We start from the raw sequence: 24,835 nt of genomic DNA, 5'->3' as shown, positions 1-24,835 counted from the left end.
TAACTTTAAAATAATAAACGTGGAAGATTGGCCTTATATTAACAGGAAGCCGTATGTAGTACAGAGAACTGTGAACACTACAATACGTTTAAAAATTATTAAGAGGATTAAAACCTCTGGCCTGGAAGGCAACCAGCAACTGAGTAAAACTTCTAAGGTAAGCGGCCTGCTTCGACTCACTGCTTCCTCTCTCTCGCTTGGCAAAAAGCCACAACTTAAATACTTGGCGCTCGCCAGACAAACTTTGCATAATTACGTTAACGCTTATAATTCTGGCCGGAAGTAGAAAATAAGAAGTGATAGTAAAGATTTAAAATAAAATAAACGTTAGTAAAACTTAAGATCCTTACAAGATAAGTCAAAAACTTGTAATTGACAGAAAAAAGTAATTTATTCTGTCAATTACACCGAAAAGTAATTTATTCCGTCAATTATACCTTTTATTATGGCGACTGATATGATAAAAAATAATTACATCCACTAAATTCAACTGCGCGTTCAATTATGTTCAAAAACAAAAGAAACACTTGCTTTTTTTCACATTTTGCCATACGACTGAGCTGGCTGAGTGAGATGACTGGCGCGAGGCAAATGAATGGATGCGTACAGGTGATAGGTAAGGGCAGGTATGAACACTAGGACGGCTGATAAGGACTATTCACCGAATACGTAGAGGGGGGAGATGGGCGACAGTTATGTGTAAGAAGAGACTTCGAACATGTAGTGAGACGCTGGTCGACGAGCGTCAGGCGAATTATTTTTAAATACCTATTTTTCATCCATTTTTGTTCAATAAGGTTTACAAATAGTATTTCTCATTTAATTATTAATATTGGTAAATTTCGCCTTTATTCTCATCTCTTTGTAAATACGAAAATTACGTATCCGTATCTCTAATTATTCTGGCATTAGAATCTAAATTTTTTTCGGACATGCTTCTAATTAAAAAGAAGTAAATATTTTTACATCACTTTGAAAACTGCGAAGCTATAGAAAAGCTTTTAAACTTAACCAAACACAATTCATGGAAAATTAAGGCATTTTTAAAAAATTTTTATTGTTACTATTATTGTATCTGACATGTAGTTTAGGTGACAGTACAGAATGTTTTATAGAGCGAATTACGTATCGCCATTAATAACGTCTTTAAATTACTTGCATTACAGTACGTTACGTTACCCTATTAGTGCATTTATCATTTACGCTACCTAGTATAACTAGTTATGAGATGGTCTATTGTTTTATTTCTTATATTATTGTTTATTCTTTCTTTTTTAATTTATCGTCTTCCGGAGTTAAAATATGATGACAGATGTTGAACTTTGCACACAATACAAAACCTTTAATTTCTTTTCTAAAATTTAGAATACAAATTAAAACCGATTCTAAATTTCAGTTTAAATATCCGTTTTCCTTTTCTTTTAATAGCATATCTAACTGATGTAATTTACAGAACGACATCTCATAGATAATATTGTAGAGACATTAGATACTTTTTAAAAGCAGGAGAGATGAAAAATGAGCAAAGCCCTTGCCCAAACTCGAACCAAGGACCTCTCGAGTACGCGCCGAGTGTGCTGACCACTACACCAGGAAGGCATGCTAAGAAAGCGGGAGATATACCTTATAATATATATAAATAATATAATTTGTAATATATCTAATGTATAACGTTTTACACTCCTAGAGTTATTGATGAAAGAAATTTCTAACTCCATATATTGATTAGCTTCTGTACAGAATAATAAACTGAGCGCCGCTTAACAGCAAAGTTTTATTCATTTTTAATTTTATTTACTTTTCTTTCTTTTTTTTTAAATAATAGCAAACGTTGAATAAAATATAATCCAGACAGATAATATTTTTTTAACTCTGTAGGGTATGAAGAAGGAGTTAAGAAAACTAAATCCATAGCAAAATTTCAAGTAAATCTAGGTAAATATGTTTGACATTTATTTTTCTTAAGAGAGCTTAAATGCTCGTTTAGTAGCGATATTAGGTATTTCTGCCCCCCCCCAGACGGTACAGTTGTCAGGGGAGTTGACTGCGATACCAAAGGCCCCAGATTCGAATCCCGGAGAAGGCATGGATGTAAATTGTGTGCCCTCTTATAAGGGGTAACGGTGGCGGCCTATTAGGTGCCTTCACAATAAAGTGGCCACTACTTCTGGCCTTAGGAGTGGTCAATGCTTAAAAAGCAAGTGCCCGCTGCTTTAAAAAAAAAAAAAAAAAAAAAATTGGTATTTACCGAGGAACTTTAAGCGAGACCAATCTGAATGCTTTCAGATTTCGCAACGATATTTTTATCTACGTTATTGGTTTACACGTGCTTACTGAAATAAAATAGCTGTAAGGACCTCAGAAACTCAAAAACGTGCTCAAATTTCCTTAAAGTTACATATAATGAGGCTTTTAGAGAGAGACCAAAAAAACATTTTTTTTTTTTTTTTTTTTTTTTTCTGTTTACGCCACTCTGTTTCAGACAAATCATTAAATTTTGTTTTCCTTCAATTCACCTTAGATATAAAATAACTTTGATTCTCCGCTTTAAAATAATATTTTACTTGCTAGACCTATAAAGAAAATAGTAAAATTTTGTTACAAATATTTGATTCATTAAATAAAAACAATTAAAATCCGAATTTAACTTGAAAATGCATTACAAGGGAAAATATTAATGATTTTAACTTGTTTTGAAGACTCTTATCATGTATATCATGTATTAATGGTTTTACCATGTTTTTTAATGACAAAAATTTATAAAATTTCAAGCCCAAATGAAATGCCACAAACTTTTCTTAGTTCATTCCGTAATCGCTAGGATTTGTTAAATCACTGGAAATTTCACATTTAGTATAAAAGATAACTCTTTTTAAAATTTATGCACGAATTAATAAAATTTATAAATGAGTATCACTGTACTTTTAAAAAAAAGCATACAAATATCAAGAGCCATTTTTTAAATAATTTTTTCTATTGTCTCTTTAACATTATTCAGCCCTACTGCAATTAATTGTTGCTAAGTATGCTTTTAGTAATAGTAGTAGTTAATTTTCCGAGTATATTTTAAGCTTTTATTGCTATTCGAAGCTGGAAGGCAACGTTTTCTTGCTCTTAAAACATATTTTTAAAGTAAAACAAAGGTTGGGGATTTTATTTTTACTATCCAACTGAAACATTTAATAAGTTTGAGAGAATGGGAAAATCTCCACTGAATATTCGTTTTTATAAGCGCTTTGCGGCTACTGAAACTGAAATTGAAAAATGGGCTTTCTAATAATTCTTCTCTTTCGTTTTCTTTTTGATTTTAATGCGCAATGTAAAGCAACTTAACGAATCATTGTCATGTATATAGGCAGTCATCAGCTTTGCTTGACAGAACATATTTTTTCTCTCAACTCTCATTTCTAACTGAAACTAAAAAACCAAATGTACAAAATTTAAGACCTAAAACATCAGAAAACTGGACAAAAATTTGTGCATATTTAATAAGTCTTTGGCTTGTGAATATTTAACAAGTCTTCATTCATGATACCTACTTGCTTTTTTTCACAAAATTGACCTGAAAACCGGCGGACTTTTTATGTAATCAATAATTTCTATAATTTCTTATTTACGAATGGCAACAATAGCAGAGGCTAGTATATTAAAAACTTCCCGCATTGTAGTTAATTAAAAGCTTAAAAGACACGCATAGTAATTAATATTTAACGTTGCCATTTTCGAATTAATGAATACTGGAAAATTAAATAAAAGGAAATAAGAATCTTCAGATGCGTCATTATCAAAATTCCATTTCTCTGAAAGAAAATAAAGTAGGAGTCTGCAGTCACGTCTAAACCTTACAGGTTCAAGGAAACAACAGACATTCGCCATCACGATGTCGACAATAGAAAAAATTTCTGAACAGGATTTAATTTCCGTAGCTTAATCACGAAATTTCAAGTACTTCGTTCTTGATGTATTTATTTTGAAATATTATGTCGAGAAAATGCATAGCCATTTTATTCTATTGTTCAAAAATCTGCACTGTGCACTTTGTTCTGTAACTTCAGTTTCTGTTTGCAAAGTGTAATAGAACTTCGGCACATAGTAGATATTAACATGCTAAGAATGCATATTGTATTTTCTTCTTTATTTTCTGAAACTTTTCATTATCTCGAGATGTAATACTCAAAGTAACTTGAGCTGTCCTTGATTTTCAGCGTAGTTTGAAAAATTCAAAAAAATTCACCAAAAGGATAATTTACCTAACATTATCAACAATGTTGATAATGACTATTTTCAAAACTACAAATACTAGTTCGGAATGTACATTGCTTCTAAAACCAGCCATTTTGATGGACTAGTAGCACTTATACAATAATACACGGTGTATCCTATAATTTTCAGGGTTAATATTCAAACCGTATTTGCACCATTTTCAAATAAATTATTATAGTGTATAAAATGAGCTTTTCTTTGCGGAATGGGAGAATTTCAAAGTCCTGCAAGTGCTAATTCAAAAGTCAAACAACAAGTGATTCAAGTAAAATGCTACAATAATAGAAGCAACAACCTTCGAAGCAGGCATGTAGAGAATTCATTACAAATTAAGAGAACATGTTGTGGTAACAGCAGTTACCACAACAGACAAGTTGTGGTAATGGCAGTTTAATCCTATCACTTTTCCTACTGACATATTCAAATGACTTACAACTTTTATCAGAATTGCATAAATAATTGGCTCATAGGACATCCATGTTTCCCTCAAACCCCCAAACTAAAAAAGCTCGTCAAATTTTTTTGTTTGATCGCTATTGGTCTGTAAAACTCATCCGTGGTTTGCTTGAGCTAACTCTTTAAATAGTTTATGTTTTGCATTCCACAGGCCTCGGGATTTGCTTGTTTGTTGTTAATAGGCAAAGCATGTATAAGCTACCATCCTAACTTTACTTTTCTTCATTCCACTGACAAAGCAAATGATCCGATTAAGGATGGTGGTTATCAGCCTGTTTAAACTCTGCCAGTCATTGGAAGAAAGTTGGATGAAATGAGCTGTCTTTAAAGCAAAGGGTAACGAAAGAAGAGTGTAAAGAATGAAGTCAGCCGTGCGGCTAAAGTAGTCTGTTTTGATTGCCCTACTATTAAGCTGAAGAGGGCGATGCATGTCATGTTCTTTTGGTTTGGTTTAAAAAACAGAGCTGTTTTTTTTTTTTTTTTTTTTCCTGGGCATTCAAAATACTATACTGTTACAAACATACTCCTGTACTCGTTGGAAAATAGATGCATAACAATAAACTATTACTCAAAGAAGATAATTCATAACATAAGCTGTATAATACAATTCATAACATAAGCACTTAAAAATATTGTGCATTAACAAAATACTGGTACACCAGTACAGGTACATAAATATAGTGGTATGATACAATCATAATATTAGTTCAATATTATGATAGACTATTATATTCCGAAACTAGTGCGCTTTACAAATCCGTTGTACATATATTAATACTATATTAATACTGCTACACAGAATTTACATTGGAGATAGACATTCAAACAATACTTGAAAAGACATGCTGAAAAGTGTCCTGATGTACAACTATCTTGAAAAAATTTGCATATTATGCATTTTCGAAGTTAATGGCAGCTCTGCCCTTTGCTATAGCAGGAAGCCATTTAGTTATTTAGTCAGTTGGAGATTCCAAATGAGGTCCTTTTAAGCAAAACTGCATCATACTTACTTCACTCATAGAAAAGACCATAAAAACACACAGGGTCAGTCCATTCGACGAAATTCTAACTCGTATCGAACTACCGGTGTTCAGAGGTATTATCTACTCAGCCACTAGTGAACGGAGGGTTTGGAAAACATGAAAGTTTTGTGTTTGGTTGTTCTTAAAAGTTTTGAAACAGAGCAATATTCCAGGGCCTGGTCAGAGCTATAGATAGGGAATAAATATGATAAATCCCCATCAGCTTGACCTACAGTGCCTTTCCTCCTTCACCCAGCCATTTTCTACGTTGGTGTCAGAGAGATCGAAGGGATTAAAAATATTTTCTCCTTTATATTATTGAGTGAAAGGCTTTGGTTCAATTCCTAACGCAAGAAAGGCTAATTTTTAGAATTCCTACTCACAGTAAATAAATAAATAGAAATTAATGACTCTCCAAGTGGTTTTTTTCTTTTCTTTTTTCAAAATTTTATTTGGGTGGACGGCAAAGAAGCAAACGTCTGAAAGTTGCACTTTAACAGCAATCTAAGGACTATGAACTCCTCAATAAGAGTACTGACGCAGAAGGAATGTATATAGCATATCATAACTTCTACACTTTTATTATATTTGGCTAAATAAATTTTTCTAGACCTTTTCTAAATAATAAGATATCATATAAATGCTAATGAATATTCTTCAAGAACTAATATGCAGATTAAGTGACTAAAGTTTGAATTAATATCAAAGGCGGGTTGGAATCAAAGTTTAGGGGGAGCTAATTTCCATTGGAGAATCGGCCAATTATATAATTAGCAGCAATATTATAATTTCATTCAGTAGCAAAAATAAAACATTTTCACTTCTTTGCAAATCTAGATTTCTCCAATGGAAGAATAACATCAATTTTTTTTTCAAGGTTATATTTTCGAAGTACAAATATGTCAACTATTCCGGGATTAGTTAAATATTACTTGGTACAGGCAACATGTTTTAAAGATGTCTTTCAGTCAACTGTTACCACAAGCAGTGAAGAACATTATTTGGATTGTTAGTTCATTGAAGTTTTTAAAATTAAATTCAGGATTTGATTATTTAAAAGAATTACCTGAGCGTTTCGATTATTTGTTTTCTGACTAGAATGATAATAATTTTTAACCCCTATATTTGAACTATATAGTAACAAAGATTTTCAAGATCAATGGAATTAAACAACATCTTTTTGAATAAAAACTATGAAAAAAGTGCACCGCTAACACTTTTTGCGGAATTCGACAGATTTTTCTGGGAACTAAAGTAAATAATTTATTTTGCTTTTCTTCCTGTTTATATTAATGGGATATGTTTAGCGTACAAAAATTCAATACATTTGAGTAATATATGGGAAAATATGCGCTAAATTACTTACACAGACATCATGACAAAATGAAGATGATGCAATGGCATTTGTCCATAAGTCGCAACCTTCGTGGCACTAAGGAGAAAGAAATTGTTATTAACATAATATAATTTTCAAATTTGAGCTTAAAAATTGACATCATACATACATAATGGTGCAGTTATCATTGGTTATTAGTAGTTAACAATCATATTGTTACGAAATGTCCAGCCGCGGTAAGATAGCTTTCCCTGAAAGCTAGTTTCGAGTTGCTAGAAAATGGCAAGGGAAGGCAAGGTTGCCAAATTTGGCGAGAAAGCGCCCATTCGGCGTCAAAATTAGTGCTATGTCATAGACGGATGGAGAACCTTCATGAACGAATTCTTACCGGTTCGGACCACAATGTTCTCGAAGGCAGCCCAAAAGCTATATAAACCCTGCTTGCACACGGTGTAGCAGTGAGTGAGTGATAATCTAGTCTAGTCAGTCAGTCAGTGTCCAGTCTAGCGAGTTGGTCGTAGGAATATCGTGAGTCTAGCGAGTGCATCGCTAGTTGTAGCGTGGAGAGTCTCGAAAGTACCAAGAACGACTGAACCGAGTCGGGAGCTGTGCTTTGGTGCTTTGCCGTAAAGCTGTTTCCACCGTTATACCCTGAAGGCTGTATCGCTGATTGTTTCAGCGGGTTTGTCATAGCTTTTCGACGACTGTTTTGGAGCTGTCCTGAGTAATACTGGCTAATAAATTGTGTTTTGATACTTCGTCAAGTGGCTTCGTTAATCACTTCAAATCCACGAACCCGTACAGAAACGCAACAATTTGATAGAAGTAGTTAGTCTTAAAAAATTTTTAAATGCAAAAATAGTTTAAATGTTAACTTAATGCTTAACCTAACTGAAATCTCGAGACTAACCAAATTTATCTATTTAGTTTTACTTTTCTGGTTATTTACCCATAACATGTATTAGCAAAATTCTACAATTTTAGATTTTTAGTACTGAACATTTTGGAGATTTTGATGATAAATCTGAACGCTTTTCAAATTAAATTAGCATCATTTAAAAGAAGCACACCTTCCCGTAAGATTTTAAACACAAGAAATATAACTCATGTTATTAAGAGCAGATTTTTAAAAGCAATAAAAAAGGAAAGCTTAAATCGGTCTTTAATAATTAGGGCTTAAGCTATATATATGAACAAAAGTTAAGAAATTTCAAATTGAGATGATGTATATTAAAGTGACGCAGTATGCTGCGAATTTAATTGAATAATTAACAGATAATAATTAAATCACGAAAATGACTAACTCCTCAATAGAAAATATTCAAAACAAAATTGAAGTTAAAATTTGAATTAAAACAAAAACAATTCAAAATAGATTTGAAATTTGAGTTTTTTTTTTATAGTTTAATATCAGTATTTCCAGTTGGAAAGTTGTCTCCTTCCTGATCTATATTTGATTTAATTATTGCGTCTTCATTATATATATATGTATGTGTGTGTGTGTATGTGTGCCATAAGTTGCTTTAAATGTTATTTAAATAAATTTTGAAAATATTTAGCAATTAATTGGATCTTTTCCTGAATTATTAAAAACAGATTAGTTTTCTTTTCCGTTTCCTTCAAAAATCTTTTCTGAACCATGTGGATCTACATTTCTCACTTATTAAAATCTTACGAGAAAGTATACTTATATACATATATATATATATAAGTGTGTGTATGCACAACTAATTAAAAAGGATTTACTTAATTGTAATTAAATACGATTAAGGAACATATTCGAAATACATTTTAACCATAAATCGTTCTAGAGCAGCTAAAGGTTACGCCATTATCGAGTCAAAATTTTCCATTCGTTTTAATGAGGAGTAATTTTTTAAAGTTACATATTTTAAAATAATTCAATTAACTTAAAAATTATTTTTAAAATACCATTATTTACAGAAAAAGTCTAGCAGCACTATAAAAGTAATAATAAAAACGATTTGTTTATGCATTAGGTATCAAACTGATCGGAATGTGGCAAGGAAGAATCAATATTCATCATCTGGAAGCACAACGCCACTTAAAGTTTTATTTATGCTCTGCAGCTTTTCATTCACGAAGCACATTTAAAAATATAAATTTCATGTACAGTAATTACAGAGGCGGGTTTATTCTGCTAGTTTTCTATCGTGTCTTTACTAAAGAAATAAATATCATTAATTTTTGCTATTTATTTAAAGAAAATAGCCGCTCGCAAAATTCCACCAATAACGCCAAATTTAATTTAAAATCAAAATCAAGTAAGCGTTGGCTTTTGATGAATATTCAATACTCAAATTGGAGTGCATGTCTTGTATCAGTTAAAGAAAATAATCCTTACGTTTGGAAGTAATCCATCAGGTTTCGACATTATCTTCAAACGTATGATTATACTTCCTTTCAGGCACGCTTCATAAAATTATGAGATGGGAGGGGTTTTAAGTTGGTTGAGCAGAAGATTGAAGTCGGGTGTTTTTATCGCAGTAGCCGTTGTTGTATGTCCATCAGCAAAGCTGAAACCTTGTTTATGCCGTTGCAGGTACAGAGTGAGTCTAATAAGGAAGTGACTCGTTAGTGGGAGAGGCTAAAGGGCAATTATCGTGTCGCTCCGCAGCAATGAGGTCCCTAACCTTTTTTTCAGAAGCAGCCAACTGACTTCAGAAGCAATTATGCGAATGATGCACGCATTCGTTGCTTTGCCCGGGCGCTTGGTAGTTGAGCGGACCCCTCAAATTTGTGTTTTTACATAACTAATGGACGTTTTGCACCACTCTGTTATTGGACACCGTATTAGTGTATTTGCCATTTACACAGTTTACATTTATGAAACCATATGTGCAGAAAAAAAAAAAAAAAAAAAGTCCCTTAAGTTTTCAAAATGTATACATGCCGAAAGAATGTTCAGACTTATTTATTTAAATAATTTATGAAGTTGTTCCGAAACTCAAATTAAATCCATTGGCATTCAATCCAGTTACACACATTAAAATTTTGAACCGGTTGTCATTTGTAACCCAAATTTTGTTCTTCGCTCAATTTTGCGTGTGTGAATATCCAAAAGTTTTCAATTCTTTCTTCCTGTAAACTCAGATACGTTCCTTATTTAAATTTACGAGCTAATTTTTTAGCAGATATGTCAATATTTAAAAGCACTTGCGTTATATTTCCTACATTTTTCAGAATACTTCACTAACATGATTAAATCTAACTACAAATATGAAGTCCGGAACTTTAAAACTTCACCAACAAATTTATTAATCCTATCGCCGCTTTTAATGAATAAATGCGTTTCGTTTACTAAATGCGGCAAACAGAAATTTAATTTATTTCGAATGAGACAAAAAAAAAAAAAAAAAAAAAAAAAAAAAAAAAACATTTTAAAACATTTTAAAACATTGCATAAGACCTTGGGAAACATTTTCCTGATTTCGTTTCCATGTTTCATAAAAGTTTTCAGAAGCTGGACCTCCTAGACAGGAATTTAAATTTAGGTTTATGCATTGATTCGGAGAGCAAGTCATTGCTGATGCCAGAGGTGGATTAAAAAGCGGACCATACGGGCAGTGGTTTAATCTTCTGAGTTTGGTAGGATGCCAGTTGTGTCAAAAATTATTTTTAACAAAATAAATGCTACACTTTTAAAGAGTTACTTAAAATCTTGCATAATGGTTTCTCGAAGTTTTTCTTAAGTTCGCTTTCATGTATCCTTTAAGTTTTCAAAAGTTGGATCTAGTGGAAATGCTAATAAGTTTATATTTATGTAAATATAGGGAAAGTAAATTCTTTAATGGTGGCAGCGCTCGAATAAGCTATTCCGATATCGCCTGAGGCAACAGGCTTAATTCAGCGCCAGATGTGTCGAAAAACTTAATTTAAGTAGCATAAGCTGTTTTTATCTTGCTTAAATAATATTTAAAGGGTATCTGAGAGATCTTTTGCACAAAGATCTGATTAGCTTCGATCGACATTGGCTAATGGAACACAAAGGCTGCAAACTTTAAAGTAGGTCAGCTGTCTTACCAGCGGCGAAAAGAAAAGAACATAAAAATTTCTTAAAAAAGAAAAAGTAAAAAATAATCCTATTTTCTTAAAGAGGGTAAAAACGCAACAGGCCTTAGATATCATTAGTTTTAATGAAGTAATTAGAAGTGTTTCTATTGTCTTCACAGAATTTAAAACCATTTCTTTCACATAATTTCATATTTTAGTAGAGCTAGCTTCAATATTTTATTTCATCATCCATCTATTATTTTCATCTTGAAACAATTTTAGAAAATTATAATTGAGACAGATTACACTTATCAACGACTTGTATTTATAAATGTCAAGACCGATAAACTCTGCACTTCAATATTATATTGTTCTCTAAATGAAAAATAATTTAGCTAATTTGCATTCTTTACATTCCCTACGATTCATTTAAAATAAAATTATGTCCGATATAATGTTTTAATAAATAGTCATATTAATTAATACACTAGTAACAAAAAGGAATTTATTCGAAAACCAAACTTCTGCACACTTTTTTTATAAGTATGCGAGTTAGATTCTGAGATGGAGAAAATATGTGTATATATGTTTTATTCATTTTTTTCTGCACATTTTAACCAAACTGAACAGTTTTGGTGTTAATTCATTACGCATTATGTGAATTACATTCATGTCCATAAATTGAGGATAATGCAAAATCAGGCAAAGGAACAGTTAGAAGCAAAACAAATTTGACTATTTATAAAGCTTATTTATTAAACAAAAGGTAAAGAGCAAAAAAAGATGCTATATGTTTGATATTATTAAAAAAAATAGCGATTTTTTTCTCCCTGGAGCAAATTACAAAAAAACCTATTTACAAAAAAAAAAAAAAAAAAAAAACAATATTACATGGTTAGTATGATTGTTAATACATTGTATGTCTCCCAGACGATGCAATACAGACCTTACAACGCCTAGGCATGCTGAGTATCAAATTATCGATCTGATCTTGGGGGATATTACACCACTCAAAAAGCAATGCTCTCCGAAGTTCCGGCAGACATGTAGGAGGAGGTTGACGGGCTGCAACTCGTCGGCCAAGAATGTCCCACACGTGCTCTACTGGATTCAAGTCCGGTGAGAATGCTGGCCAGTCCATACGGGTGATATCCTCCGATTGAAGGCATTCGCTTACGATGTTTGCACGGTGAGGACGGACGTTGTCATCCATAAACACAAATTGTGCACCCATGGCGCCCCGAAACAAACGTACATGTTGTTCCAGAATGACGTCCCAATAGATTTGGCTTGCCATGGTTGCAATTTGAACATGCAGGTCAGTTCTGGAACCCAGAATAATTCCACCCCAAACGAGCACTCCTTCACCACCGTAACGGTGTCGTTCAATGATGTTTTCTTGGGGGTGATGGGTACCTGGAGCTCTCCATATGAAAGTCCGGCGAGAATCAGACTGCAAGCTAAACCTGGACTCGTCGGAAAACATCACACAAGCCCATTGTTGCGGTGTCCACAATGCATGCTCTCTACTCCAGGCTAACCGCAGGCGACAGTGAGTTGCAGTACGTGGAACACATCTGACAGGTCTACGAGCATATAGACCAATCTGCCCTAAGCGTCTGTACACGGTCTGCCTTGAAATTGTCGTACCAGTGGCTGAAGAGAGCTGACGAGACAGGTCTGAGGCTGTGCTCCGCCTGTTTCTTTTGGCAGTAACTGCCAAATACCGGTCCTCATTCGGCGTTGTAACTCTGGGGCGACCTGTGCTGTAACGTCTACTCACATTACCATCATCTTAGAATAGTTTTCAAAGCCTGGAGATGACACTCTGGGAAATTCCAAGTTCGTCTGATACTTCCAGTTGGGTACGCCCACATTCCAGACAGCCGATAATTCTACCATGTAAAAAATCATCCAAATGCGTCCTTTGTGTCATAACTATTCGGTTATTGCACTGAAATGCTTATAAAGCGCCTGCGAACAATTTTACTTCTTTGCCTGTATTCCTTATATATCACTCTCTTACACTCTCGTCATTGTGAAGTACCATCGGTGTCATCTGGTTACTTCCTGAAATTTGCGTATGATTCTTGAAGATGTGTGTAGTGATTTTACAGGTGATATATTTATTTTAGAGTTCGATTTCCGCGTGACTCAGAATTATCCTTAATTTATGGACATGAGTGTAAATATACGTATTGTTACATAAACTTTTTTTTTTTTATATTTTGGGTGCTATTCTTTCAAAATCTAATTTTTTATTCAAATACCTAAGCTTAAATAAACTTAAATTCTTTATGAAGAATGAAATACCTATAGCTGTAGCTTCATACGTATTTTTGAAGTGATTTATTGTTGATTAATAAATAGATATGATGAAATCTCGAATATTAGGTTATGATTTTTAGCTCTATTTTCACAATTAATATTAACTGTAAATTAATTGTTGTATTAACTGAAAAGCTTTTAACTGTGTTCCATTTATCTGTTTCATTAACAATGGCATATGTTGTTTCTAAACATGAAATTAAATAACTGTGAATAATGCAGCAAACTCTAGAAATATTAAAGACTGGTTATAATTACTGATGATTTCGAGAAGCTAAAAATTAAAATCAGAAGATAACTATACTGACTTTCTTAATGTATAATTTAAGTAAGTTCATCCAAAATTCTCTTCTCATGTCTGGTTTCCCAAATAGACTTTAAATATTTTAAGCGAGTTAATGAAATATCACTAAAGTTTTCAAATAAAAGATTTTGCTTTTTATTTCTCAATTATTTTATAAGATCGAAATTGAACAAATTATTGACTGTAGGAATATATGCACAGCCTTTAATTAATATGGTAAAATATTTGTAGGTAGTAGGTATTTACAAACATTTGTCATACAAAATTTTAATCAGTTATTCATAGACAGGATTTTCATTTTGAGACATAATATGTTCAATATTATTATTGAAAATAATACGAATACCAAGACGGACATGACATTTTCCAAATTAATAAATTTTTTGCGTTAAAGGTGTCTTATCTATGTCCTTATAATCAGTAATTATCGATATGCTTGAATATTGAAATATTTAAGAAGTCAGTATAAAATGCTGGCCAATTAAGGAATTGTTACATAAAAGAATTTAAGAAATATCCTCACGAACTCAAGAGTTTACTCATCTCAAGTGTTTTTCTTTACTGAGTTTTAATAATTTTACTATGCTTCATCTAAAGAGCTAAATGTGTTGTTATCAAGACCAATTATAAATTCTTTATACTAGTGCTGTATATGAAGGGCAAACTTATTTGTCTTTTGTCTTCAAGAAGTTCCCTGCAATGAGATCTGCTTCAGTGGTAAACGCCTCTTTCTCGTTAAGAAGAAATGTGCTGCATTTCTTGAAAGGACTTTCAATGTGTTCTTCTCTTTGCATTTTTTTTTTAATTCTCCATTCTCCTTTTTATACGGTGACGAATATTGTGAGAGTGATTATAAACTGAAATACATTCTACGTAAATTTTTTCATACCTTTTAATAAGTCTTATAATAAAGTATTATTTCTTTACGAAAAAGGAAAAATACCAATAGATAAATATCAATAGCTGTAATAATTATTACTGAGTATGATATTTCTTTTAAATACTAAATTATACTATCCCTAGATATGTTACCATTTAATTAGTCTTCATTTAACTCTTCATACACGTCAAAGGTGAAACTTTTGATATGTTAATTAAAATATACAACAGCAGTTTGCTTGTGTATATAGACAGCTTTCCCAGACGGTCAGCTATGTTATAAGCTTATTATAAAGCGCTTAAAGGTTCTTAGGAAAGATGACATTCTGGTTCTTAAGAGACCAACACCAACGGCTGGTTACTCATATTTATGTCACAGATTTAAAAATTCATGAAAGGTCATGTAAACCCAAAACCATGAGCCTAAAACGGAGAGGAAAATCGTGTTCAATAGTGTTATCCACTCTGGATAAAGAGTACTTGAGGACATTTTCTGTTGGTAGGAATAACATTAAACGCAGTTCGCCCTCCCCTTTTGAATTAAAGTTATCTGGTGATTGCGCTATGGAATGAACATAAATGAACTTAATTAGAATGATGATTGACTTACACTGCAGCGAGATACAAATGTTTTTGACAACGATCTGCGATACTGTGCATAGCTGTATCAATCAGTTCACCGTCCTGAGAATTCATTATTTGTTCCAGAAAACTAAACGGGCAATCCAGATAATAAGTGACTTAGATTTGATTTACGCCACAAATATTGTTATTTTACAGCATCTGGAAGAAATACACTTCAGATTTAGCATCAGAATAATTCTATTGTTATCCATGTTATCCATGTGTATTATTGAAGCGGTAGAAAATACAGCGGTCAATTTAGGTAAATGATACAAAACTCCACAAAAATGCAAAGCATTTAGGGTCTCTATAAAACAAGATTTGAGGGTTATTTAATTAAATACTATGAATGTCCCAAAAAAATGCTGTATATAAATAATACTTAGTTCTGCTATTGGACGCTTTGAACCTTATCGCATACGTTTTCCAGGAACTACAAATTTTTGGCTTTTCCAAAGCAGCTTTGAATTCTACATTCTTTTGCAAGGAACACAGTTTGGTTGTCTTAACAATTCAATTAGTTTGTGTTAAGAAGGTCGTTTTAATAATTCAGTAAGTTTGCGTTTTTTTCAATTTTTATTTCAAGTAGGTTTTCAGTTTTTAGCCGTTTAAGGCCACAGATTAGTTCTTATTATTAATTGAAATCGCTATGAAATTTTTTTCGTTTTGTTGGTATTAATAGTTTGGCATAATCGGGGACCAACCAATTTTTGAGTGTTGTTTAAATGACAATTTGGTTTAAAGTATATTTGTTTTGCTCTTTATTTGTAACTGCTTTTGAATTTCGAAATTACATATAATGATTTTAGATGTTTCTTTTTAATAATGTAAAGTTTTTTTTTTTTTTTTTTTTTTTTTTTTTTTTGAGTAGTCAATTTGGCACATGTTATGTTTTATTCTTTTTCCAAGTGTTTCCAAAGCTTCTAGGGAAAATTCTGGCGCATTTGAGATTCGATTTTCCGGTTTTATAGGAAGTTGAATGTCTTAAATGAAAATTTAATTGAATCTATTTTCGGTTTTTGATCTCAAATGAACCAGGAGAACGAAACATATTAATCGACTTTTATGAAGGTTTAATTCATTTTCCCCTAAAGAGTTCTGAATTGGAGTTTCAGCAAAAGGAGATTTCTATTTTTATATATATATATTTTTTTATAATTTTGTATATTTTCCCTTTCGCATTTTTATTTTTCGCGTTTGTTCTACTATCAATTCTTATTTTAGTTTTGATTTGTTTAGATACTGTGTTCAACCTCTTATACAAGGTTATAATTATTAATATTGCTGAGAGATTGCCTTAATTGAATATTAACTTTAGATGCTTTAAGTTTATATATATATATATAATGCAAGGCTCAATATCTGCAGAACAGGTGATGAAAAATCGAGTTTACATACTGAATCGCAGCAGATTTTTAAAACCATGCAATTTTGCTCACCATCTAACAAAAATATATAAAGCTGAAATTTTTACAAGGCACAGCAAAAAGAAATTTCAGCGAGCAAATTACTTCCACTTATCATGTTAGTCATTTTTTTCCATCGTCTGAAAATCAAAAATAAAACGAGTAACTTTCACGACAATTTTGGAATAAGGTACAATAATATGACTAAACATATTTACGAAAACAAATGGAATTAAGTTTCTAAAAGATTCAATTTTTGGGTAAACGTATATGATTAAACAAGTTGTAGATGTATTAGGTTATTTTAAAGAAAGAAATTTGAAAAATGTGCTATGCCCTCGAGGGAATCGAACCTGGACCTATCGAATGGGTGGTGTGCTATCGTTACACCACAAAGGCATGCTGGAAGGAGAGAGAAAGCACTTTAAATAATCCCCCTTTTTTAAGGGCGAGTTGGGATTAGGGTACCCAATTACCAAAGCCTGTGGGGACAAATTATTTTCCATCACCTTTTAGTTCGGGTGATACTTGTGGTGTTTTTACACCATGAGGACATGCGGAAAGGAGAGAGAAAATACCTAATAAAGTATTTGTTTTGAATTACTATTTGCTCAATCGCTAAAGTTAAAAATTTATGCAAAATTATTCAATCTTTATCTGACTGAAAAAAATACACTATTCTCAGTCTGTGTTTTACAGGCAGTGAATTAAGTCTTGAATAGTCTTGAATAATTTTGAAATATTTAAACGCCAGTTTTGCTGAAAAGATCTTAAGAAAAATTAGAAGCTGCCTGCCAACTCGAAAGCTTTCTGTGCGGTGTAAGTAATAAAATTTTATTTTTGAATATTTGTTCACTAAAAAACATCACGCGGCCAAAACTAACCTCGTCTGTACGTTAAAACGTACCACATTATTTGATTCATATCTTAAATCTGAGCCATGAGTTTACGACAGAATCTGCAACAAGTATTTACTCAAAAGAGTAATCTTTCCGAGAGAAACAGTTTGTGTGTGTGCATAAAATTAAGCTATTTATATTAAGTTGCAGTAGCCATAAAAGTAATAAGTCCATAAATGTAGCAAAATGCAGTAAATAAATACCTTTATATATATATAAAGCTTTACATGTTCACCTTTATATTATATATAAAAATTATTTCGCCTTAATTCGCTTTCGTTCATAAATGTTTTCTGTGAATTTTGATGTGTTCGGAGAAGAAGCCTCTCTGTAAATTTATAATAAATTTCAATCATAACATTCTTAAAATGCAATAGAAATTACTATCTACTATGCAAAGGGAAGCTCTTCCTTCCTTTTGTACCCTGTAGGCTTCATTACATTTCTAAACATATAATAATAATAATAAACAGACACACAACACACACATATATATATATGAACCTGAAGCAAATCAAAACTGAAACAAAAATAACTCATTAAAATAAAATAAAAATTTAATAATATAATATAACAAATAGTTGAAAATAATTTGGTCTTTTTCAAGTAGGAGCTGAAAAAATATATTCAACAGAGCCAAGTTTCATATTTCCGAATTATATCTGGATGATAATAAAAAATAAATCATGAAATAATTCAAATAATATATGCATAAAGTTACCTATTTACCACTTTTATATATTTACTGCTTCAATAGTCACTGCATTTAAAGCCTATTTGAAAAGTTTTATTTCGGTTTAAAAAATTATATATATATATATATGCCCTTTTTTCATTAAATTCTCTACAAATAGCTTTCCTTAAGGCACGAAATTAGCAAAACCAAATAATTAATCACTGATTTAAAATTCTGCATTACTTTTTTAATGAATGTAAACCTGTCACAAAATTTACCTCAAAAATTTTCTGAGTTCAGCAAAAGAGAAATTTAATAATTTTGGCGAGAGAGAAAGGGAGAGAAAAAGGTAAATTAAAAAAATAATTTGATCTTTAAAACGTTCGCAAAATTTTTCTGAGAATTTTGAGGTGCTGAAAGAAGCCTTTCACTTAATATGGGCTTATAATAAGCTTCACTTAGTGTATCCATAAAATGTAACAGAGCTTACTATTAAAATGTAAATAAAAGTTCTTACCTTTTGTACCTTACAGGTTTCATTGCATGCGACATCAAAGTCCTCTTCATCCAAAATCTGAAAAAAAAAATGCAAAAGAAACCTATCATTTGTTGTCATAAAAATATCCAAAACCTGAATGTCTTTTCCAGGAAATGCAAAACAATAATAACTTAGGAAGGAACAGGACTAGACTGTATACAATGGAAAGGAATTAAGTGTCATTCGTTTACATATGGAAAATCTTTCATAATAATTTCCATTAAAATTTGTTTTCAGTATGTGAAAGAAGATGGTATTTTTGCTTTGCTTTACAACAAGAGGAAACTGTTTAAATTATGCAAAGGATTAAAATGGGCATGAAAAGGTAATATTAGCAAAAACGGACATAACGTCTGTAGCTTTCCAGATAATAAAATGATAGTGGCACAAAACTCTTGCAATTTCATGTTTATATTTTCAGTTCAACTCTTAGCTCCTATAGTGCACGTTAAAGAAGACGAAATTCTAAAATACTATTAGATTATACATAGCCTGAAAAGTCATTAGGTTATTTTGAAGCAGGATACAGGAAAATTGAGCAATGCCGTCACCGGGACCTCTCGAATATGAGCCGAGTGGGCTACCGTTACACCATGCATGCATGCTGGAAGAAGGGCAAAAATACAGACCTCTCGAATACGCGCCCAGTGTGCTACCATTACACCATGAAAGCATACTGGAAGGAGGGATAAAATACTTTATATACTCCCCCTTTTAAATGCCCTCGCCGGGACTCGAACCTGGACCTCTCGAATACGCGCCTAGTTTACTACCGTTACACCACGAAGGCATGCTAGAAGGAGGAAATAACTACTTTATAAGGCGATCTTTAAAGTCTGAAGTATTTCAGTTGGATTTAGTCCACGGATTTGCTGAATACTCTTACTTATCAAATACTTACAGACAGCTCTGCTCGATGAGATAGCACACCATGTTCCATGTAAGGAATTTGTTGTCTGTAACTTCTATAAAACTTTTTTATAATAAATCCAAGATCTCAACTTTAAACATCTGAGCATTTAAGGAACCACCCTGAAGAATTTGCGAGTTTTATGCGAATATTTGATATTATTCCCTCCACAGTTAAATATATGTCTTTTTGGAATGCTTCTTGTAATGCTGCTTATTTTAGGCATTTTCTAGATCAGTAGTCTTCAGAGTGAGGTACGCGTACACCAGAGATACTTCAGGTAAGTCAAAGAAGTTAACTCACGATCACTTGCGAGTGTATGATCGAGTGAGTGATATAATATTATATTATATTACATCGGGTGCAACTTAGAATTATTTTCGCCTCAGGGGTACGCGATCCAAAACGTCTGGAGATTACTGTTCTAGATCAATGTATCTAGATCTTTGATCTTTGTTAAAGCAAAAATCTAAACTCACCCGGGATAAAAACTCACGTTCTTCTAAGAACCTAGATGCAGTGCGCGATGCACCATTGAAAAATATAACATAGCATTAATGTCCCTGTATGTGAACCACCATCTGAGAGCAAGCGCCTCTTACTCTATCCAATTATCCTATTTCTGTTCGCTGATAATTCAACAAATTAGTGCTTTGACTTAATTGTTGGCCTACTCTTCTCCGTCCGTCTGAATTGTCTCTACAGAATATTTTTCAGGTAGATCTAACACATTGAATACCTTTAACTGACTTTTCCTGGTTTCCAGTTTTCCAACCGTTCTCACTGTCTCCCAGATGCTCAAATGACTTCTTATTATGACAATAATCACGATTTTCTCTCATTGATTGAAGACATATTTTTGAACAAATTATCAGTGTTTTAACACCAATTTTTTGCTGCGTACTCAATTCCTCATTTGCATATTCTTATATAAGCAGGAACTTTAAAATTCTGACTAGATAAAGTACTTCAAACTTAAGTAGGTATTTTTATTTTTTTCTGTTACTCTTTAATTTTTTACTCCAGTTAACGAAACATTAAAAGATTAAATTTGAATTGGAAATCCTTTAAAAATATATTTCCCTTCATTTAAATTAGCTACTTATCGCGTGATTCTTTATGGGTAGTCATAGGAACGAAGGTCTTCCCTGGATAACAAACTGAGGTGTTTAACTGTTGTTTACAAGATATGTAAAATAAACTTCTAACAAAAGTATTTCTCGGAGAATAAAGTCTCGTTGTTCGAAAACTTTCTGTACTCAATAACTGGGAGAACTTCAGTTCAAAACGGAACAAATTAAAGATGATAAAATGTTACGAAATGATAACGATGTTGCCTAGAAATGTAATCACTTTACTTTTGCAGTTGGCTGACTATAAAACATGGGATTATCTGTTTCCGTAAGATTACCGTAAGTTTCGCAAATCACTTGAAATCTATGAGCGTAATATGCATGTTACACTTGGGGAAAACCATGAAAATCCCCATGTAGCCAGTTCGTCGGGATTTGATACTAGATGGAACTACCAGTGTTCAGCGAATTTACCGCTCAGTAACGCTTATGCCACTATCATAACTACAAACAAAACAAAAATATGTCTACGTTAACCGTTCAACAGTGATACGTTACTGAAAAATGTAATTTTACCTGAAATCACAATCATAGAAATAGGGAAAAGGTATTTGGGGTAACTTGATGCACTGTTAGTTTCTCTAATGTTATAAAGCTGTACACACACTCATACATTCGTCCATATATATATATACGTACAGCATTTCATATGACGCTTCAGATTGTAAGCTACCATTGTTTAGACTAATTTTCAATACTAATTCTTCCCGTGGAATATATATTCACTTCATAATTACACAGCATATGCGAAGACAGAAACTAAATTGCATTGACAGTTTGATTTTAAAAAGTCCTTACACAATCTGTATATAACAAAGAAGCAAATTTTAACCCTTTAGTTTCATATACAGCTGAAGTAATTTTTTTTTTTTTTTTTTTTTTTTTTTTTTTTTTTAATCCCAAAGGGCGTTAGCCCAGAAGGGCTATTAATTTCGTTTTGGCATTTTGAGTCAAAAGCTTTAAATGTCTGTTTCACATTTCAGACTGTTGCCACCAAATACTATCGCCCTGTGTTATATTTAAAGAAATTAAATAGTGAAGAATCTACATAAATGTATACATGTTTCTCGCATTGTGATAAAGCAACGGTACCTAGAGCCATCAAATTTTCAATAATGTAACCCTCCACATGGGCATCTGGAAGCTCTAATTTTGAATTTGTTTTATTACCTATTTCATATTTTGTCAGACACTAAAGAATTTTTGATTAAAATACTCAAAGACTTCAAAGCAAGGAATGGCAACATTGTACAAAAAAAAAAAAAAAAAAAAAAAATTATCTCCAGCGCGCGAGACTGTGTACCGGAAATTCTAAAGATATGCTCATTTTAATATTATTTTGCGATATTGCTGCTGAATTGAATTTTATGGCTTAAGTGAAAAGTAAACTCTTCATGTTTCTCAATTCTGAACTCCAAGTAATTTCTTTCTGCAAGTCAGCTAAGTCGCAGAAGATATCATTATCCCGGAAATATTTTCCTATGATTTCTGCAAATTGTTACGAAGATTTATTTTTCCGGGCTGTTTTAGCGATTTATGGTCGCCAACGCATGTGTTGGTTTCTCCACAATTCCTGAATAATGTTGCGTGTTCACTAGAAGTTAAGAAGACCATTTCAAACTGTCTTGTCTTTTGAAGTATTTCACTGTCTTAATTGCCTATCATCGCGATCTACGTGTTTGCATTTAATTTATTTAATGTGAGATTATAAATTTCTTTGATAATCTGCGCAACACAGTTTTCTAGAAGTTCAAAATTTAAACATGTTAATGGAAAGGGAAAATAAACGTTTGAAAACATTTTTAGCCAGGGAACTTTCAACGAATCATTTTCTTAATTTTTATAAACAGATTTTCAGTCTCTATTCATCACTTTAATACTAGGCATAAATATCTAAACATTTGGCTTATATCAATGAGCTTTAAACCGTACGGTGAAAATTTGTATGCAACTTATATAGTTATATCCTATGGACCCAAAAATAAAATTATAATTTTGAGTGTTTCCAATATATAATCAGTTATTCATTTAAATTATGAATAAGTTCTATTTGAGATAAAATACGCTAGATAGCTTCGTTGAAAATGATTCAAGTTCGGAGGTACATGTAATAATCCCCAGCAAATGAACCTAGCCATAGTGTAACATGATGATCAGTCTCTGAGACTCGTAAAATAAAATTCGAAAGTCAATACGTATGTACCTATGCGATTAAATGTTAAAAAAGGATTCATTGTATAAAGAAGGGAAGAAGAAAAAAGAAATTTCTCTCAGTAAAATTTATGAAACAAATGAAAATGAAGAATTCTTCGATAAGTTGAAATCGTTAACGTTACAAAGCTACACGATAGTTTGCGTTATAAAATGCAAGAAATATAAAGCGAAACACAAACGCGTAAGGTTTAGATTTATTAGTTTATGGCAAAGTATGCTAATCCCATCTGCCTGAAAATAGGATAAATAATTTTATAAAAATTGTTTTGGCACTGTGGTGCGACTGTCCTGTAACTATAAAATATAATTTTTATATTGTCTTTGTAAATAAAAATTTCGGTTAATAAAATGTTCATTATTATCTGTTAAATAAAAAAGATGCCATATATTTACGCGCAAAACTCGCGGAGCTACTTCAGAATGTTTTTACTTTTAATAATTTTTCAATGCTAACTGTTATAAAATTCTATACCTTTTACCCAAATTTAAGAACGAAATACTGTAAAAGAAATATAGTCTATTTAGTTGATTGATTCTGTTCTGGAAAGCAGGAACAGCACTCATAATTGAATTCATAGCTGCCGCCATGAAAACATTAAATTCACATGTCATTTTCTCTCCCAGTGTAAAATTTCTTGCGCAAAACACTAAGCGTAGCAGGAAAGCAGGAACAGCACTCATAATTGAATTCATAGCTACCCCCATGAAAACATTAAATTCACATGTCATTTTCTCTTCCAGTGTAAAATTTCTTGCGCAAAACACTAAGCGTAGCAAGAAAGCTGGAACAGCACTCATAATTGAGAATTCACAGCTGCCCCCATGAAAATATTAAATTCACATGTCATTTTCTCTCCCAGTGTAAAATTTCTTGCGCAAAACACTAAGCGTAGCATTTTTTTTTTTTTTTTTTTTTCAAATCCTATCAATTACTGTCGTTATTTACTAATTCATCCTTCAATTATTTTTCAAAATACTCGTTTAACTTTTCAGAAAGAAATAAAAAAATAATATTTAAAACCCAGAAAAAGCTGTGAAACAACTTAATTGAAAGAGACATTAGCAGCTGGAAAAGGGCACTTTTAATCCCACCCCTGATTTGCAAACCAAAGCAGTTTGTTTCTCCAGACCAGCGATTCTCGACCTTTTAACTAACGCGTATGATCTAAACAAAAATTGAAAAACTTTAGTACCGCTACTTCAATGATTATTTCTCAATTACTCAATAGAAATATTTAAAAAATATTTTGCCATTTGCACAACCTATTTGGGCTATTATACTAAAATTAAACACATAAAAATATTAGATTAAAAATTAATTAGCATTTTTACTATCAAAATTTAAGTTATAATAATTTAATTCTAAAATTTATTGTGAAATTTGGGATTGTTGAGAGATCATTTAATTATGTCTGCCTGGTCTTATTTCACTTAAATTTAATCGTAAATTAGGATCCACTTTTAACTTTGTTCTGTATTTATTTTTCAAATATAACATGGAAAAAAATCCTTGTTCACACAGGTTGTGCAAAAAAATAACAAAAATTTAATAGCTTTATTTGAAATGCCTTTAAATTATTTTTTTCGGTTCGCTAAAAGTTAACAAGTGTGCTATTTTTGGAACCATCAGTTAGAGTTCGATCATAGGTTAGGTTATTTAATTACGATAAAGCATCGAGGGCTATCTGCCTAAGGGGAAGGATGCCTTCGTGGAGGACTTTCTAAGGGGAACTGGCTCGTATACGCGTTACACATGGGGAAAACCACGTAAACACCCATGCAGCCAACCCGTTCGCGGAATTCGAACCTCAGACCGAACTACCAGTGTTCAGC

General features: G+C 32.1%; 1 protein-coding gene across 2 annotated transcripts in view; it reads right to left on the bottom strand.

Moving 5' to 3' along the window:
• The window catches only part of sev (receptor protein-tyrosine kinase sevenless), a 215,533-nt gene that overhangs the window by 113,025 nt on the left and 77,673 nt on the right, over positions 1 to 24,835 (bottom strand). For both annotated transcript variants that reach the window (XM_085810043.1, XM_085810044.1), the window contains exons 2-3: positions 18,725 to 18,781; positions 7,108 to 7,173 (exon numbers count right to left, since the gene is read on the bottom strand). In XM_085810043.1, the coding sequence (XP_085666169.1) occupies positions 7,108 to 7,173; positions 18,725 to 18,781 (123 nt within the window). The remainder of the gene's footprint in view (positions 1 to 7,107; positions 7,174 to 18,724; positions 18,782 to 24,835) is intronic.

This window comes from Stegodyphus dumicola, chromosome X2 (assembly GCF_044657685.1).
Source record: "Stegodyphus dumicola isolate Sdum_Otavi_A_Nest chromosome X2, ASM4465768v1".
NCBI classification, from domain to species: Eukaryota; Metazoa; Arthropoda; class Arachnida; order Araneae; family Eresidae; genus Stegodyphus; species Stegodyphus dumicola.
The sequence above is the reverse complement of the archived record's forward strand: the minus strand, read 5'-3'. Positions and strand labels throughout refer to the sequence as shown.